Raw genomic sequence first — 14,831 nt, 5'->3', positions numbered from 1 at the left:
CTAGAGTATATATAAGGTCTCTCTTCTTTTTTAGATAACTCAAAACCTTATAAGTTTTGTAATTCTTCTTTAGTATTTCACACATTAAGTGACTAAAATGATAAGTTTCATGTTTTTTTATTTTTTTACGCAATATTTATCAATAACAAATCTAAAGGGATCAAGTTTAGTACAGTGCCAATTTTCTTCTCCCAAAATAAATCAAAACCCTGCATCTCCCTCTCTCTTCAAAACCTCAACAATCAGAGCTGCTCTGACCTCCGACTGAAAACAAAAACTTATAAAATGGAAGAAGAAGAAACAACAGCAAATTTGGATTCCGATATCCGTAACGCCACTAGTAATCTCTCACTTCAACCTAACTACAGCTGCCGCAAAGTTCAGGTATATATACATATACATATACATATACATACATATAATTATATACTTATACACACAATGATTGATCCGTTACGAAAAGATCAACTTAACACTCTCGTAAGGATGCAATTAATTGGAATATATGAAGGTTTGTAAAACAACAGTAATTGTAATGACACAATGAATAAGGGGGAAAAATAGTTTATTCTCTCTCAATAGTTACATGTATCGTGCAGTAAACAAGTAAACAATTGAGGCATGAAAAAACCCTCTCTTCCATATTACAAGTATTTATACTATAACTAATAATATGGAGCATCTCTCCACATCTGCCATGATCACAGACGTGGGCACATGTTGAGAAAATCATGGATTAAGGCTTGACCTCTTCTCTTGACTCTCTCTTGCTTATTTCTCGGACAAGTAGTTACGATCCTACCGGATCAATGATACATCTGTATATACACGAAACTCTATCTCCATATGTTAACGGAGTAATTTTGAATGCATTACACTCGTAGCATGCGCCTAAGTGATAAATTTAGTGCATAACAGGAGTATTTCCTTTTGTTAGATTTTTTCACGTAATTAGGGTTTTCGAGCTATAAACAACATCATATGGCTGCCCTGGGAAGCTAAAAAGATAAGTGTTGAAATAGTTCCCGAGCCACTGACTCGGACGACCATTTGGCTGCACTGGGAAGCTGTCCCTTAGTACCAATTCGATAGGCTTTGTGTTCACCCCGACGAGTTGAACTAACCTTGCGTTCGACAATAGTGTCTTCAAGTAACGCCTTTTCTTGGCCTGTCACCAGACTCTCGATCGATGGTAATGAGTTATCAACCACTTTGTCAAGCATAGAAGGTTTAAATAGACGGAGTTTGTCATCATTGACAACTTCACCCTTTAGACAATCTAAGCCCAAATGTAACCAAACACAATCTTTGACTTGGAAGTAGCTTTGTACACGATGTTTATCGCGTCTCCGTTGGTATTTTTGTTGCGACTTTGTGTCATGATCAGTGATCAAATCTTCCCCCAAAGGTAATGTTTTAGACACGTCTTCATCGAGCGTCGATGGTATAAACAATTTTAACCGAATTGGCTTAAGCCCCCATCTGTCACCAAGCAACTGATATGTGCCCAAGTGTGACCTTACTATATCGCATTCATGAAAATTTCCTTGAACACGATGTTGATTAGTGCGCTCTGTCGATTTTGAAAGTATCACTGGACAAAGTTCACTAATATGGTTAGTAACTTTATCACATACAAGAGATAATTTATTCACCTTGGAGTTTTCTTTGGAGTTTTCTTTGACACGCCTGACCACTAAAAGCACAAAGTGTTTTGTAACACTAATTGCTCTTTTAATTCGCCCAACAGCCATCAGTTCAACACCTTGAGGTCTCTTGTGATTCTTTATTATAAAGATCTTTCCATCCTTCTCTACTTGATACCTCTGTTCACGCCTAAAATATATGGCATTTCGTTCCCACAAATACGGGCTTCCAAGAATAACTTGACAAATGTCCAACGGAACCACCTCACAAGTTACTTCATCAATATATTGACTAGTTATGGCTAAACGAAACTTACATTGTAACGTGACTCGTGTGTCCGTGCCCTTTTGTAGCTAACCCAGGTCGTACGGTTTGGGGTGTGGAGTGGTTTCTAACCCGAGCCGCTTCACTAGGTTGGACGAGACTAAATTCTTTTGGCTTCCCGTGTCAATTATGGCGTCAACTAACTCTTGTTTTACTTGAAGCTTTAACGTGAATAACTCTTCTTTTTTAACGAGTTGATCAGTAGTACCTTGCTTTGTCATTAAGGATAGACTCTTATCTACTTCTTCGACATCGTCTAGTTCCACAGCCCCACTTGCCATCGTGGTTGCAGTTGTACGTTTACCTTTGTCTTTGCTCCATTTCTTCAGCTTCAACGAAGGGTTTGCCTTCCAACATTTGTCTTTAATGTGGCCTTCTTTTTGACAGTGCTCACAATATTTATCACCATTTGTAGAAGACTTGTTTCTAGACTTTTGTGAATCCTTTTTGGTTGAGTTACTACTGGATCCCTCTCCTTCACTCTTGTCATCAGTTGGGTTAGTGCCCATTTTATTTTTTTGTTCTATAGCTACAACTATGCGGCTAGCATTCGAAATACTAGTTATGTTATGTAACATCATCTCGATCCGAATCTGTCGGTTCAAACCTGCAACATACTTGGTAAACGTCTCTTCACCGTCAATATCAATCCCTAGCGATACGGCGAGCCTCCTAAATTCCGTGGTGTATTCTTGTACGAATTGACCGTGTTGTTGTCGCAAATTGTGCCAACGGGTCCACCTATCTTGTAGGTACCCCATCGGATAAAATTCCTGACGTAAGAGTCGCGTAAACTCTGTCCACCGTATATCATCTTCGGTATCAGTCTTCAGGTATGCATTCCACCAAGCTAATGCGTGACCCGTCAATTTCAGTCTCGCAAAAGACACCTTTTCGGTACTTCTAAACCCGTACAAGGTAAAATACGTCTCGAGTTGATCGATCCAGGAGTCTAGTTTCTCGGCGTCGATGGCTCCATCATAAGAAGGAATATCAATCCTGGCTTCAACCTTGAAGGGTCTGTTGACATCCTTTCTTCTCTAGTTACTAGCACCTCTCCTTTGATCATCATCGGTATCTGATTTCCAATCAGAATCATCTTCTTGATTACCTTTGATTGGCGTCTCCCTGGCTTTGGGTTTGTTTTGAGTCTGAATCCATGTCAATACAGATTCCAATTGACTGGTTAATTTCTCTACCTTAATCGAAAGTTCATCTCGATTAGGTGAACCTCCTTCTTCTGCCATTTTTGATGTTGCTTGTTTTGTTAACCTTCGATGTTGATGCAGTTCTACCAATGGCTCGCTGCTAGTGTGATAACCAGACTTCGTTTGTACCATATACAAGTAGAAAACCCTGGCTCTGAATACCACTTGATCCGTTACGAAAAGATCAACTTAACACTCTCGTAAGGATGCAATTAATTGGAATATATGAAGGTTTGTAAAACAACAGTAATTGTAATGACACAATGAATAAGGGGGAAAAATAGTTTATTCTCTCTCGATAGTTACATGTATCGTGCAGTAAACAAGTAAACAATTGAGGCATGAAAAAACCCTCTCTTCCATATTACAAGTATTTATACTATAACTAATAATATGGAGCATCTCTCCACATCTGCTATGATCACAGACGTGGGCACATGTTGAGAAAATCATGGATTAAGGCTTGACCTCTTCTCTTGACTCTCTCTTGCTTATTTCTCGGACAAGTAGTTACGATCCTACCGGATCATACCTCCCCTTTTCCGGTGAGGCTCACTCCTGTGGAGCCTAAAAAGATAAGTGTTGAAATAGTTCCCGAGCCACTGACTCGGACGACCATTTGGCTGCACTGGGAAGCTGTCCCTTAGTACCAATTCGATAGGCTTTGTGTTCACCCCGACGAGTTGAACTAACCTTGCGTTCGACAATAGTGTCTTCAAGTAACGCCTTTTCTTGGCCTGTCACCAGACTCTCGATCGATGGTAATGAGTTATCAACCACTTCGTCAAGCATAGAAGGTTTAAATAGACGGAGTTTGTCATCATTGACAACTTCACCCTTTAGACAATCTAAGCCCAAATGTAACCAAACACAATCTCTGACTTGGAAGTAGCTTTGTACACGATGTTTATCGCGTCTCCGTTGGTATTTTTGTTGCGACTTTGTGTCATGATCAGTGATCAAATCTTCCCCCAAAGGTAATGTTTTAGACACGTCTTCATCGAGCATCGATGGTATAAACAATTTTAACCGAATTGGTTTAAGCCCCCATCTGTCACCAAGCAACTGATATGTGCCCAAGTGTGACCTTACTATATCGCATTCATGAAAATTTCCTTGAACACGATGTTGATTAGTGTGCTCTGTCGATTTTGAACGTATCACTGGACAAAGTTCACTAATATGGTTAGTAACTTTATCACATACAAGAGTTAATTTATTCACCTTGGAGTTTTCTTTGACACGCCTGACCACTAAAAGCACAAAGTGTTTTGTAACACTAATTGCTCTTTTAATTCGCCCAGCAGCCATCAGTTCAACACCTTGAGGTCTCTTGTGATTCTTTATTATAAAGATCTTTCCATCCTTCTCTACTTGATACCTCTGTTCACGCCTAAAATATATGGCATTTCGTTCCCACAAATACGGGCTTCCAAGAATAACTTGACAAATGTCCAACGGAACCACCTCACAAGTTACTTCATCAATATATTGACTAGTTATGGCGAAACGAAACTTACATTGTAACGTGACTCGTGTGTCCGTGCCCTTTTGTAGCCAACCCAGGTCGTACGGTTTGGGGTGTGGAGTGGTTTCTAACCCGAGCCGCTTCACTAGGTTGGACGAGACTAAATTCTTTTGGCTTCCCGTGTCAATTATGGCGTCAACTAACTCTTGTTTTACTTGAAGCTTTAACGTGAATAACTCTTCTTTTTTAACGAGTTCATCAGTAGTACCTTGCTTTGTCATTAAGGATAGACTCTTATCTACTTCTTCGACATCGTCTAGTTCCACAGCCCCACTTGCCATCGTGGTTGCAGTTGTACGTTTACCTTTGTCTTTGCTCCATTTCTTCAGCTTCAACGAAGGGTTTGCCTTCCAACATTTGTCTTTAATGTGGCCTTCTTTTTGACAGTGCTCACAATATTTATCACCATTTGTAGAAGACTTGTTTCTAGACTTTTGTGAATCCTTTTTGGTTGAGTTACTACTGGATCCCTCTCCTTCACTCTTGTCATCAGTTGGGTTAGTGACCATTTTATTTTTTTGTTCTATAGCTACAGCTATGCGGCTAGCATTCGAAATACTAGTTATGTTATGTAACATCATCTCGATCCGAATCTGTCGGTTCAAACCTGCAACATACTTGGTAAACGTCTCTTCACCGTCAATATCAATCCCTAGCGATACGGCGAGCCTCCTAAATTCCGTGGTGTATTCTTGTACGAATTGACCGTGTTGTTGTCGCAAATTGTGCCAACGGGTCCACCTATCTTGTAGGTACCCCATCGGATAAAATTCCTGACGTAAGAGTCGCGTAAACTCTGTCCACCGTATATCATCTTCGGTATCAGTCTTCAGGTATGCATTCCACCAAGCTAATGCGTGACCCGTCAATTTCAGTCTCGCGAAAGACACCTTTTCGGTACTTCTAAACCCGTACAAGGTAAAATACGTCTCGAGTTAATCGATCCAGGAGTCTAGTTTCTCGGCGTCGAAGGCTCCATCATAAGAAGGAATATCAATCCTGGCTTCAACCTTGACGGGTCTGTTGACATCCTTTCTTCTCGAGTTACTAGCACCTCTCCTTTGATCATCATCGGTATCTGATTTCCAATCAGAATCATCTTCTTGATTACCTTTGATTGGCGTCTCCCTGGCTTTGGGTTTGTTTTGAGTCTGAATCCATGTCAATACAGATTCCAATTGACTGGTTAATTTCTCTACCTTAATCGAACGTTCATCTCGATTAGGTGAACCTCCTTCTTCTGCCATTTTTGATGTTGCTTGTTTTGTTAACCTTCGATGTTGATGCAGTTCTACCAATGGCTCGCTGCTAGTGTGATAACCAGACTTCGTTTGCACCATATACAAGTAGAAAACCCTGGCTCTGAATACCACTTGATCCGTTACGAAAAGATCAACTTAACACTCTCGTAAGGATGCAATTAATTGGAATATATGAAGGTTTGTAAAACAACAGTAATTGTAATGACACAATGAATAAGGGGGAAAAATAGTTTATTCTCTCTCAATAGTTACATGTATCGTGCAGTAAACAAGTAAACAAGTAAACAATTGAGGCATGAAAAAACCCTCTCTTCCATATTACAAGTATTTATACTATAACTAATAATATGGAGCATCTCTCCACATCTGCCATGATCACAGACGTGGGCACATGTTGAGAAAATCATGGATTAAGGCTTGACCTCTTCTCTTGACTCTCTCTTGCTTATTTCTCGGACAAGTAGTTACGATCCTACCGGATCAATGATACATCTGTATATACACGAAACTCTATCTCCATATGTTAACGGAGTAATTTTGAATGCATTACACTCGTAGCATGCGCCTAAGTGATAAATTTAGTGCATAACAGGAGTATTTCCTTTTGTTAGATTTTTTCACGTAATTAGGGTTTTCGAGCTATAAACAACATCATGCCCTATTATATATTGTTCAAGTGTAATTTGAATTATTTTTTTTGTATTACTGTTAAGCTAAAGCGCAGAAATAGGTATAATTAAATATGCCATATACTATTTGATTTCAGGAAGCGCTAGAACACTTGGCATTTATTGATCTGATAGAATTGTGTAATGAAGCAAAAGTTGAATATTGTCGCGCAACACGGGACTTAAGAAGCTGTGGAAGATGTGTTCAAAGTGTGCTGAATTCGTGCAGACACGCATCTTTATGTGAAGAGTGTAGTCAGCGCTGTGATGCTTGTCCAATCTGCAGAATTCCTATACCAAAAACTGGGAATAGACTTTCTCTTCGTTTGTTTTACAAGTGCATTGAGGCTGGTCTTATATCTAAGAGATATGATGACAGATTTCAAGAAAAAGATGGGGAGAAACTACTAACTGCTGATGTTGAAAGACTGTATTCGTTTTTTGATGTTGCTTTGGAGAATAATTTGTTGTCCCTGATCTGCCATTGTATCCTTATTTTTCTTGTTATTATTTAATTATCTTTAATTCAATGTATAAGGATAAAGCTTTCAGGACGTATTAATTACTAAGTAGATAACTTTCACGAACAAAAAGTGTACGTTCTATTTGATATGAACTTCCCTTTTTCTTAACAATGTGTCTACAGATATTACAGATGTTTGTATGGATGAAAGTGCTGTTTCTAGTGACCCAGTTGTTGCTTTGTTGCTGGATGAAGTGGTTGTCAAAGACTGGTGCAAGAGGACGTTTAAAATTATTGTTGCTGAACTTCAGTCTATCTGTATCCTTCCTCTTATATTTTGATTTTGTATATATATGTAATGCGTGTTCTTTGATCCTGATCTTTTTCATTAACTCTCTAAAGATAATATTAATGATGAGGAAATCAAGGACAGATCAAACGTGATTCTTAAGTTTACAGTGAGGCTAAGCTGCATATCAACTGTTCTCGAGGAGTTAGAATCTTCTTTTAAGAATTCCCTTTCTGCACAGCTTCATGATATCCATCGCATACAAGAAAGCATACTGAAGACTAAGCAGGTTCACTTTTAGAATTTTAATCAAGATTTTATTTAATTAGCATTCCATTTTGTAGATTGATATCTTACTTTTTTTGCACTCGGATTCACAGCACGCGGAGACGATGATTTGGTATACAAGGCATCAATTTCTTGAAGGTTTGAGTCGGCATGATAGTATCTCTTCATGGCGTTCTGATATTGTTAAGAGAAAATCTATGGCAATTAAACGTGCATGGCCGTCGTTAACTACCTCAACTACAGATGGCGCAATGCTGTTCATTGATGATGCTTTATCAAATCTTGATTCACAACATGAGTATGAAGCTGATAGGGAAGATGAATTACAGATTGTTTCTCTGATGAAAGATGGAGGCTTATCATTTTCTAGAGTCAGAATAGAGGGGATGGTAGGAAGCTATCCTTTTGAAAATCTGCGGTCTGCTATTGACATCCTCTTTCTATGTGGAAATTCAGATTTGGTGGTAGCGAAACAAGCAATTGTATCCTTTTGCATGTAGTATGCATATAGGTGGATAAATGGGTGGGCTGGGCAGGTTGCATGACACATCAAAATCGATGATATATCGGTATGGATCGAAATGTGGTGGGTCTGACCTGAAACAATTTAAATTTTTTCTTCTTTTTTGTTTGTGTGTGTGTGTGTGTGTGTGTGTGTGAGTGACGTGTCAGTTCACAATTTTAAATTTAAAAATAATGTTTGGTGAGTCAAGTACGATCACAAAATTATATATTTTTCAATAATACTTCAATATATTTTTGAGTAAAATCATCTAGGTAATACTTTGTGAAAATTTATGAAGTTTCACTTTGCGTCACTTTCAACCCAATTTCTTATAATCTATTATTTTTATATTTTATATTTTATTAAACTCGTGTATGAATAAATACCTTGCATTACCATATGTTAGTAACAAGTTGTGATGCTAATATTGCATTACCGTGCTGATATATTTGTGTGTATGTGTCCGTGCGTGTGTGATTTCATATCCCTATTCTAAGTGGTCTGCGGGGAGGTACATTTTGTATCTTCTTGACTTAAAGCAGCTGATATATTATATGTTCGACCGACTGTGGAAAATACCTGATGAGAAGTGGAGATTCTGTATAGATGACTTTTCTGCTACATTCAATGTAGCGAGGCATTCAATATTGGAATCATTTACTTTTTATCTTCTTGATGACCCAAGTGATGAAGCCCTGCAGGTACTTCTCTCCTATCTCGTAATTCATGATGACCCCACTAAATTATATTACGATATTATAGGTACCGGTGAAAATCGGATTTAGCCGGTCAAAAACGGTCAAATTTGTCGAGAGTCAAGTTTGGTCAACTTTTAATATGAATTTGTAATTAGAATTCTGGAGTTTTTGAACAATTCTGTTTATGTTTCTAGACAGACAATCATGTTAAAGTTTATGTTTGTTCTTTTTTTTTTACTATATTTACAATTATAGTTCAAAAATTTATCTTTAAATGTATATAAATCCAATCTGATTCCCCGATTTGGCTGATTAATCCCTGCAATTTTTTCACCGATTCGTCCCTGTTCAGCGAGTTTTTACAACCTTGTATTTATCCATAATTAGATAACTCTATAAATAGTTCTATGATTAAGAAAGATGACTTACGCCTCGTAAGTAAAGCAATTTTGGTGGATGGCTCCCTCTCTGAAGCAGGCTTCCTACAGGCCCATATTGATATGCTATTTTTGAGTTCTCACTTGTTTATGTTTCTTATCCACTAATGATTTATTTATGGCATTACATAGGAAGCTTGTCGTCTTCTCCCAGAGATCTCGGGTCCCACAACACATCCAAAGGTGGCACAAGTTCTGTTAGAAAGAGAAAATCCTTACACGGCTCTTATGGTTTTAAGGTGGTCGGGGCGCGATAGTGGATCTGAGTTAGTCTCACTTAGCGAGGCTGTAACTGCTGTTCGGGTGAGAGTCGAATGTGGGCTTTTGATTGAAGCATTTATGTATCAACGAGCAGTTTGCACAAAAACTAAGAATAAGAAAGCAAGACATGAGATGCATGATGATGATAATGATGATGATGATGATGTTGATGATGATGATGATGATGATTGGTTGGAGATTCTTGTTACAGAAATTTGTCTACTTTGTATTCGGAGGAATTTGGTCGATCGTATCATTGGGTTACCATGGGATTTGGATGAGGAGAAACATATACACAAGTGTCTTTTGGATTGTGCTTCAGAGAATCCCTTATCAAACACAGGAAGTTTTCTGGTCGTGTTCTATTTACAGGTAATTTATCTACTTCAGCTTTATAAATATGCAGTGAAATTCATTCTGTAATTTGTCATGATTGTCATTTTGATGCTTTGTTATGCTGATATTTGAGTGACTATATTTGTTAATGCTTTTCAATACAAATATTTATGTCCAAACGAAAAATAGAAGATTCTTTAAGATATATTTTATTTTACTTTTAAATGCTGTTACAGCCTACAATATTACATAGTTTCGAGGCTGCCAATGGCCTGGAATCATCACTGATAGAAATAGTTACGGCTTAGGTAACACGAACATGGAATTTGTCTGATTATATTGGTAGGAACTTAGGTTCCACCTTGAGTAAATTGATGGTCAGATTTTATGCCGTGATCATAAGAAGCAAGGACAATTTTTTTTTATATTATATTACCTCTAAGAGCAACCGGAATGCATTAGCCATGTCCATATCTAACCTAAAGATACCCACATTGCTAAATTTTGTCGAAGGTGGCTTGTCTGCCTTATAAAGACTCGTTCTTTTAGTTTTCTATAAACTTTTGACAATTTGAAAATTTTGTGTAGGCTTTTAAACACTTAAATTTTGTGTAGATTATCTATATATTGACAAAGGCTAACTCATGAAAATCTAGTAGTTTAGTCTAACTGGGACACTTTCAGTAACTTAGTGACAGAACTACACTACTGCAGTTGATTAGTGATAACCTAGTGATAGTTATGTAGTCGCCTTAAATCCATATTTATGAGCCCTGGACACCTGATGCTCAAAGACTTGTTTATATTTAGTCATTTACTTACTTTACTTGCTCATTAAGTGCTGCATAATCCCAATATTCATCTAGTTATAAGAATCTAAAATGTTCCATTTCTACTGAACTGTTATTGTTTTAGCGTTATCGATACTTTGAAGCATGTCAAGTTGATCAGAAGCTTCAAATTATTGAGTGGGACTTTGTTTCTATGCCATCTGTTGATGACAATGTAGCAACAAGAATAAGTACTACACAACGTTGGAGAGCAGGATTAGTTGTAAGTTATTTTTTTCTATATACTGTTTAATGTAATGGTAGTAATGGGAAATGATGAGTTTATCATGTTCAAATGTTATTGAAAGGACTTCCTACAGTCCAATCTTCAAAAATTGATATCCTAGTTTATTTATTCAGATATGCCACTTCAGAAAATGTAGATGGTTTTATATGATACTCCAATCTTCTGAAGTAGGAAGACTGTTTTTGAGTGATCGCGCTGTTATTTTTGAAATAAATTAAGGTGCTGTTTGTTTTTTTAAAGATGTTTTTGTCTGATGATCTATGGACCATGTCTATAGAGAAGATGTGACTTAAAAGTTTGTATGCTGAATACTGCATGCAAAATAACTTAATCCTATATGCAGCACTTAGAAGAAAATTCTAAGTCCGCGAGTTTGCAAACAAAAAAAGACATTATTTTATCTTATGTCTTAAGAAAAACAACAGTCTGCAATAAAAGCGTCGGCGGACGCGCAGACATAAGACATAATAAGATCTGCAATTTGAAAAACAAACAACACCCAAGTATATCGAAAGATTTGTTTAAAAAACATAGAAAATCTGTTACTGTAGAGGTCAAATGGGCTAAGCTAAAAGATCTGACTAAATAGGAAGCTGATCAAATGTGTTAGCTTAGTAAAAAATCATCCAAATTGAATTTAAATGCATAAAACATATCGTAACTCACTATATTAAAAGTTAAATTATTAGTGTAATATGATAGTTTTGTAATGTTATTAACATGCTTAATTCATCGGTTATTTGTTAACTTCAAAAGGCTAACATAATTTTTTTTTTTCGGTTTTCACATTCCAAGGTAATTTGTTAATTAAATCCTGTTACAACAATCAATCATTTTGACCCGTCACATTTTCCACCCAATTTACCACCTGTCTGAACGTCTTTTTTCTAACTTTGTTATGGTTATTAGTGAGATTACCAGTTAAAGTAATTATTTAAATAATCTAGTTATGGAGTACTTTGTACCTCAATTAATTGTGTTCATTGAGCCTTTAGACCGTTTTGGCTGCTTTGATATAGTGTAATACTTTGAGATGATTAAGGAAATAATTTGTAGGGTTTTGATTGTTTTGAGTTATGGTTCTACAGGAAAAAAGCATACAACTACTGTCAGAAATTGAACAACAAAAGGTGAAAAGTGGTCAAATTACTGAAATAACCCCGTCAGAGAATAACAACAATACTTCAGAAAAATACCGTCTTCTAGAAGCACAACTCCATTCTCATGTTAACTCTTCTCTTCTATTCCAAATGGGTGATGAAGCCCTCTCACCGAACTCAAATATAAGTGGATTAACAAATTACGCTACTCCTCCGGTATCACTAGTGAATACCTTTAATGATACTGATAACGGGATAAACATGTTTAAATCCATCAGTAAAAACTTCAAATTTGATGATATTATTACATCTAGTACGCCGTTAAAACAAAACAGAGGTTCTTCAAGGATCCGAAAGAGCAAGAATGAGTCGATCGATTCACCCGGTAGCATTGGTGGCTTATTTAAGTCGTCCCATCGTGATGGGACGTTGAACGCTTCTAGTAAATCTATACGTGCAAGTGGACTTGGTAGAGATTTTAAGGAGGCTTCAGGTGATTTTATGGACATGTCTTGGAGGTAATATTTCTGTCTTTTTCTTGTAATAGTTTTTCCTTTGTGTACATTTCTCTTCTTAAGAGTATCATTTATTTGATATATTATATTGATTGGTTTGTAATTGTTATATATAGTATAAGTATCTGTCATCATCTAAAAACCCATAGACAAATTAAGGAACTTGAATTGACCAAAATATAATACCATCAGTATATATGCACAATTTAGTATTCAAACCTCTTACAATTGTGGTGACCAGGGAAAGGGTCGGAAACCGTCACAGGATAATCCAGTTAACCTGAATAGGGAATCCAGTTATCTGTTTTTAGTTGATAATGGACAAACTGTAACTTTGGCTCAAAATGCTTGAATGAAGGAAATATTAGTTTTTTTATTTTTTATTTTATATATATATTTTTTAATAACTTGCTCCAGTTTTTGGGGATTGAGGGAAGTCCATTGTATTGACAATACTGATTTGATTCAGTAAAAGCAAAGACAGGATGTTTGCTGAAAAAAGAATGGTCAGTTATTCCGAAAATAAGGAGAGCATAATATGTCACTTCATACTTATCATTATATATTTTTTCTAAGTTTCCGTAGTCATGTCTGCTTTCCTATTTGAATGAGCCTTTTGTATTTTTTTTGTTTATTTATTTATTTATTTATTTATATTATTATTATTATTATTATTATTATTATTATTATTATTATTATTATTATTATTATTATTATTATTATTATTATTATTATTATTATTATTATTATTATTATTATTATTATTATTATTATTATTATTATTATTATTATTATTATTATTATTATTATTATTATTATTATTATTATTATTATTATTATTATTATTATTATTATTATTATTATTATTATTATTATTATTATTATTATTATTATTATTATTATTATTATTATTATTATTATTATTATTATTATTATTATTATTATTATTATTATTATTATTATTATTATTATTATTATTATTATTATATTTTTTATTTTTTTTTTGCCTAAAGATGTTTTTTATTTTGTTGGGCATTACAAATAGAGTAATGATTTATCCTTTTCCTTTTATGCGTGTGTAAAAGTGTATTATCTGATTTATATTGATACCTGTCTGTGTATGCTCCTCAGCAACAAAGATGAAAGGCTGCCAGTGCAAACAAATATGAACGGTGGACCGAGATGGAGGTCAGATGATGAAACAGGCGATTTTTTTCAGGAGCAGAGTCCTGTTACGCTTACAGGTGGCAACACACCCTCTAGAGGAGTCAGAAGAAGCGCCAGGCTTGCCAGAAGATAACTCGTTTTTAAAAGTTGCAAACTTATGACTTTCTTGTATGCATTCCTTCAATGATCTTACGCTGTTTAAAACAAGTAGTTTACCATACGACGCACCACTGATACATAAATTACTCTCCGATGAAGAATGCCAGGTCCTCGTTAGCCTTTTTTTTGGCATGATTTTGCATCTTATGATTTCACGATAAGTCTGAAGTACGAATTGTGTTTATTTGAAACACAAAAGTCAAAATGGAATCTTGTGTTGTTGATGGGTAATATATATAAGTTTAATTGATGAGGAGAATTTGGTAACACTCATTATTTGTTGTACTATTGTAATTGTACATTCCTGGATGGGAATTAGCTTCAGTTAGTGAGGTGAACGTAGACCATTTGGGTGTGTATTGTTAAACCTTATGCTCCTAACCTTATGCTCCTAGTCCTGGTGGACTGGATAAATGGATATGTTTGTTTAACATGTTATTGAGCACTTTATTTCATCTTATTACGTGTTGAGAGAATCTAACTTGCCTCTTATAGAGTCTGGAGTACCGATGAATCACTAAAGCAATCTCTTTGGGTGAAAAATGGATCCATTCCTACTACTTGGTGAATCGTGATTGAAGGGATGTAACTTTCAAAGCAGACGCGAGTTGGTGTTGGCGTAATCTTCTTCATTTGCGCGATATAATTCGAGAGTTCATCTTTCACAAAGTAGTTGATGATCTTTAAACATCTGCTTCGTTTGATCTATGGTGCAATATAGACCTGTTGGATCAAATTATATCGAGACGAGATATACATATTGGCGAGTTTTACAATGCATAGAAAGGTCCAGATATTTTAAAAGCCAGTTTTAATTTGGCCAAACACTTTGGTTAATAATTAGCCTTTGCTTCCGCAGATCACTACGTTAGTGCTGGTTAACTCAATAGATGTGGTCT

The 14,831-nt window shown here is 35.9% G+C and overlaps 1 protein-coding gene across 1 annotated transcript; it reads left to right on the top strand.

Moving 5' to 3' along the window:
- Nucleotides 1-246: 246 nt before the first annotated feature.
- Nucleotides 247-14,191, top strand: LOC139891730 (E3 ubiquitin-protein ligase HOS1-like). The gene is made up of 10 exons (XM_071874718.1): nucleotides 247-384; nucleotides 6,736-7,123; nucleotides 7,284-7,418; nucleotides 7,503-7,678; nucleotides 7,770-8,159; nucleotides 8,725-8,883; nucleotides 9,450-9,950; nucleotides 10,830-10,967; nucleotides 12,080-12,609; nucleotides 13,738-14,191. Exons 1-10 carry the CDS (start codon nucleotides 286-288, stop codon nucleotides 13,904-13,906), a joined length of 2,685 nt encoding a protein of 894 aa, XP_071730819.1. The 5' UTR covers nucleotides 247-285; the 3' UTR covers nucleotides 13,907-14,191.
- The last annotated feature ends 640 nt before the right edge of the window (nucleotides 14,192-14,831 follow it).

Source organism: Rutidosis leptorrhynchoides, chromosome 2 (assembly GCF_046630445.1).
Source record: "Rutidosis leptorrhynchoides isolate AG116_Rl617_1_P2 chromosome 2, CSIRO_AGI_Rlap_v1, whole genome shotgun sequence".
NCBI lineage: Eukaryota > Viridiplantae > Streptophyta > Magnoliopsida > Asterales > Asteraceae > Rutidosis > Rutidosis leptorrhynchoides.
Note: the sequence above shows the minus strand (reverse complement) of the source record. Positions and strands in the feature narration are given on the sequence as shown.